This window comes from Camelus dromedarius, chromosome 14, assembly GCF_036321535.1.
Source record: "Camelus dromedarius isolate mCamDro1 chromosome 14, mCamDro1.pat, whole genome shotgun sequence".
Classification (NCBI taxonomy): Eukaryota; Metazoa; Chordata; class Mammalia; order Artiodactyla; family Camelidae; genus Camelus; species Camelus dromedarius.
The window spans coordinates 40,259,449-40,264,210 of record NC_087449.1 but is presented as its reverse complement, the minus strand read 5'-3'; the positions used below and the strand labels follow the sequence as shown (position 1 = coordinate 40,264,210).

Sequence of the window (4,762 nt, the reverse complement as noted above, 5' to 3'; positions counted from 1 at the left end):
TGGATTTTTGGGGGGCTTACATTTATGATGCAGGATATGGTCACTTTTGACAAATGTCTCATGAAGTTACACTGTTTCTTTTGCTTAATATTTGCAAGGTATATTCCTAGTGTGTTTGTGACCTTATATTAAGGTGTATTTCTTCCTCCCCCCAGCTTTATTGAGATATAATTGACATAACATTGTGTAGGTTTAAGGTGAAGAGCGTGTTGATTTGAAATATGTATGTATTGCAGAATGAACAAGGTGTGTTTCTTGTGAATAATGTGTAGGGTTTTAAGAAAAACCCTCAGTTTGAGAATATGCCTTTTAAAAGTATTTAGTCCTTTTGCATTTAAAGTAATTACCGACATATTTAAGTTCATACCATCTTTCCACTTATTTTCTGTTGAACTGCCTGCTTTATGTTTCATTTTTCCTTTCTCAAAAGTGCATTATTTTGGATTAATGAACATTTTTATTAGTCCATTTTCTCCTATTTTAGGTTGTTGGCTATATATTATTTATTCTTTTACTGATTTTCCTAGATATTGCAACATAAATCCTTGACTTATCACAGTCTAGTGCAAATGATTAGTTTTATCACTGTCCCAATTATGCTAAATATTTAGGATACTAACTCTAGTTACCCCTCCATTTCTTGTGCTACTGTTGCCATCATCTTTAGTCTTTCATTTGTTTTAAATTCCACAAGACTTTATTATTGGTTTACATTCATTAGTAATTTATATTTACCCTTTCCTTGGGGGACTCTTCATTCCTTTTTGCGCTTTTGTATTTCTGTCACTTACTTTCTGCCGGAAGAACTCCTTTTAAATAATCTCACTTTCGTTTGTTGGAAAAAGTTTTTACTTCACATTAAAATTTTATTTCAAAAACTTTTTCTGGGAATAAGTTTAAAACCCTCAGAAAAGCTCAAAGAATACTACAAAGAAATCCTATATGCCCCATGCCTAGATTTACTAATTTTAAAACATTGTTTAACAAAAACAAAAAAAAAACCCATTGTTTTTATTATAATTTCAGAACTATTTGAGAATAATGTGCAAGTATTATGTTCCTTTTCCCTTTATTACTGCAGTGAATAGTTCCTAAGATGTAAGAGAATAAGAATATTCTCTTATATAGTAGTTATCAAATTCTGGAAATATAACAGTGATGCATTTATCTAAACTAATCTAATTCATATTCCATTTTATCAATTGTCAAATTAATGTTATAGCATCCCCGTTTCCAGGATTACATCCTGCATTAGTTGTTGTATCTTTTTCAGTCTCCTTGCGTCTTTTATATATTCTCAGCCTTTGTCTTCGTGATATAGACTTTTTTTTTTGAAGATTAAAAATTAGTTATTACATAGAATATTCTTCAGTTTAGGTTTCTTTGATGTTTCCTCATGATTAGATTCAGGTTTTGCTTTTTTTGGCTGAAATAATATATAGGTGAAATATTATTAGGATTTTACATATGGAGACACATTGTGTCTATCTGTTCCTTATTGGTGATGTAATCACTCAGTTAAAATGCTGTTTAGTTTCTCCAGTGATAGCTACTACCTTTTAGTGTTGTAATTAATAATTACTTTATGGATAGATAGCTTATAACTATGTGACATTCTGTTCCCTATCAAACTCACTCCCCATAGATTTAGCATCTGTATCAGTCAGGATCCCCACAGGAGACAAGAGCACACCAGTCATGTGAGCAGGGAAAATGTAATACAAAGAATTATTAACTAGCAAAAGGTGGATAACTACTAAAAGGGATACAAGAGAACTCTAAGATATCCAAAAGTAGCAAGTCGGGGGGAAAAAGCAGCTACTGCCTCATGGCTGAAGAAGAGCACACACTGAAGGGACTTAGGATTTAGGAGATACTTCCCTCCCTCCTCCTGCTCCTGACATGCCCCTTCCCCACCCCCTTGCCCCAAAAGACTGAGCTAAGACTTTTTAAAGAGGGTGTGACTACCACAGGAATACATAGTCTGCTACCACGGGGCAAGGCCAGAGCTCCATGGGAGTGGCCACTGGATGGGGAGGCTGTGTATAGCCTGAGTGTGTGACTGTGGTTGGTCCACTGAGGTCCGTTGAGATGAGTGCTACTGGCCCTTCCATAACCAGCCCACTGGCTCTCAAGCTGAGTAACTGAGGACAGAGGATGAAGCCCCCGCAAAAGTGCCTTCCTGCTGCTATCTTTACAGTGCCCCTCTAATGTCTCACGTTGCCAGCTGCCACAAGAGAAATGTTTACAGGGTAAGGAGAGGTTGTAGCACACCCAGAGAAATGATCCTTCGGACAGAGGGGAAGGCCACCTCTACAAGTTTGGGGGCTAGATCTGATATAGTGTAAATTGACTGTTGCTAGACATGCGAGTGACCATTTTGTTCAGTGAGGGGTGGGGAATAAGACTGGGGAGATTGCGTAAGAGCATTTTATTGTTATTTAGTGTTTTAAGGCATTGTGTAAGATGCTTCATACATATTGCCCCTACTCCTCATTAAAACCCTGAGAGATGAGTGTTACTAGCCACATTTTACAGATGAGGAGACTGAGGTTCAGAGAGGTTAAGTAACTGGTTCAAGTGAGCCCAGAATTAAAATCCTAGCCTGTCTGCCTCCAGTTCTTACTAGACTACCATACTTTAGATGACATTTAAACGAATGTGATTATCTTATAGGCCCACCATGTGGATGCTTCCAGGGCAGAACCAAAGCTGGGTTTCTGAATTTATCCTGCTTGGCTTCTCCAGTGACCCCACATCCAACAGGCTCCTCTTCATTGCCTTCCTTCTCCTCTACCTGAGCTCAGTCCTTGGCAACGGGCTCATTGTCATCCTGATATGCCTGGACGTGCACCTCCACACTCCCATGTACTTCTTCCTGTGTATCCTCTCCTTGCTGGATGTGGGCAATGTCTCCACCACCGTGCCCCAGATGCTGGTGCATCTTCTCACTCAACCTCAGACCATCTCCTTTGCTGGCTGTTGGCTGCAAATGTATATGTTTGGTGCCCTGGGCCTGACTGAATGCATTTTCTTTGTAGTCATGGCTTATGACCGATATGTGGCCATCTGCTACCCTCTACGTTATACTGTCATCCTCAGCTGGGACCTGTGCACATGGCTGGCAGCTGGGACCTGGGCCTGTGGTTTCTTCTTCTCTCTGATCCATACATTTTTCACCATGAGCCTGCCATACTGTGGGCCCAACTTGGTCAACCACTACTTCTGTGAAGGTCCCTCAGTACGAAGCTTGGCTTGCATGGATACTCACCTCATTGAGATGGTGGACCTGGTCATCAGTGTCTTCATGGTTGCTGCCCCACTCTCACTCATTCTGGCCTCCTACATACGTATTGCCCAGGCCATTCTCAAGATCAAGTCCATACAGGCCCGCTACAAGGCTCTCTCCACCTGTGCTTCGCACCTGACTGTGGTCACATTCTTCTATGCTCCAGGCACCTACATCTATATGAGGCCCAATTCCAGCTATTCCCCTGAGCAAGACAAACAGATATCACTCTTTTATAATGTCTTCACTGCCCTGCTCAATCCTGTGGTTTATAGTCTGAGGAACAAGGACATTAAGGAGGCTTTTCTCAAAGTGATGGGGAGAGGTAGAGTGGCCTGGTGAGCCTAGAGATAGGAGGGACCTGGGGTAGAATGTCCAATGCTGAGGAAAGGAACAGTGTCTATGATGTGTAAAACCAACATTATACATTTAAACCAATATAGTGCTTGGTGAGTGGAACAAATGTGGTACATGAAACCAACATGGCTGTCTTGATCAATTTGCTAGATTGTGGTGCAGTGAGAAACACTTTGATAACCTCAGTGGCTTACAACAGCAGAAGTTCGTTTGTTACTCATGTTGCATGTCAGTTGTAGGTAGACTGTGGCCTTCTGCCATTGGATTCTTGGATCCAACCTGAAGGAGTAGACCCTCTCTGGAACATGCCAGTCTTACAACAGACAGAAAGGAACAATGCCTCTGAAAGCCTCTGCTCGGAAGTGACACACATTTCTTTGCTTACACCCTTTTGGCCAAAGCAAGTCTCATGATCAAGCCTGATGGCAAAAGGGCAGAAAGTATTTTCTTCCCACAGGAAAGTAATGAAAGTTACGTGGCAATGGGTATGGATGTATATTCCCTCTACAGTGGGAGCAGCAAATAATGGGGGGTGATAATATAATCTACTGCAGTGGCACTGAAACCAGTAGAATACATGTAACCAAAATGAATGTGGTAACTGCAAGTCACATGGCACATGGACACAGTAGAGGGTCACTGTGATGTAGGCAAAGTGGTACACATAAAAAATGCCTGTAGCCAAAATTGAAAATTAAGCCAATGGTATATGGAACCAGTGTAACCCACAGACCTGATGTGGTGCATGGAACCAATGTGGTTCACGGGGCCAACATGGTGTACTCTGCATTGTCTTGTGGAAGGACAAAAAACCTGACATTAAGTGACCCGGGTTCTAGTCCCAACCTTGCTAACTTGTCTTGCGACTTTGGACAATTTACTTCCTTTCTCTGGATCTTATTTTACTCGTCTATAGAATGATCACCTTAAACTGAATGGTCTCCAGGACCTCATGTCTCTAAAATTCTATGCCACAGTAGGTGGAATGCGTGAAACTCAAATGCAATAAACTTGTGAATCTTCTGTGAACCCTAGGAGAACTAAGGAATCCATAGAAGAATAAGAGTTGTTGCATGTTCCCAAATGGGCAGCACACATAGCAGTGCCTCTTAATCT

General features: G+C 41.1%; 1 protein-coding gene across 1 annotated transcript; it reads left to right on the top strand.

Moving 5' to 3' along the window:
• Positions 1-2,683: 2,683 nt before the first annotated feature.
• Positions 2,684-3,631, top strand: LOC105090920 (olfactory receptor 2D3). The gene has a single exon (XM_010982337.3). The coding sequence runs from the start codon at positions 2,684-2,686 to the stop codon at positions 3,629-3,631; it is 948 nt and encodes a 315-aa protein (XP_010980639.2).
• The last annotated feature ends 1,131 nt before the right edge of the window (positions 3,632-4,762 follow it).

Coding starts and splice junctions, on each gene's coding strand:
- LOC105090920 (XM_010982337.3), top strand. CDS start 2,684: ATGTGGATGCTTCCAGGGCAGAACCAAAGCTGGGTTTCTGAATTTATC.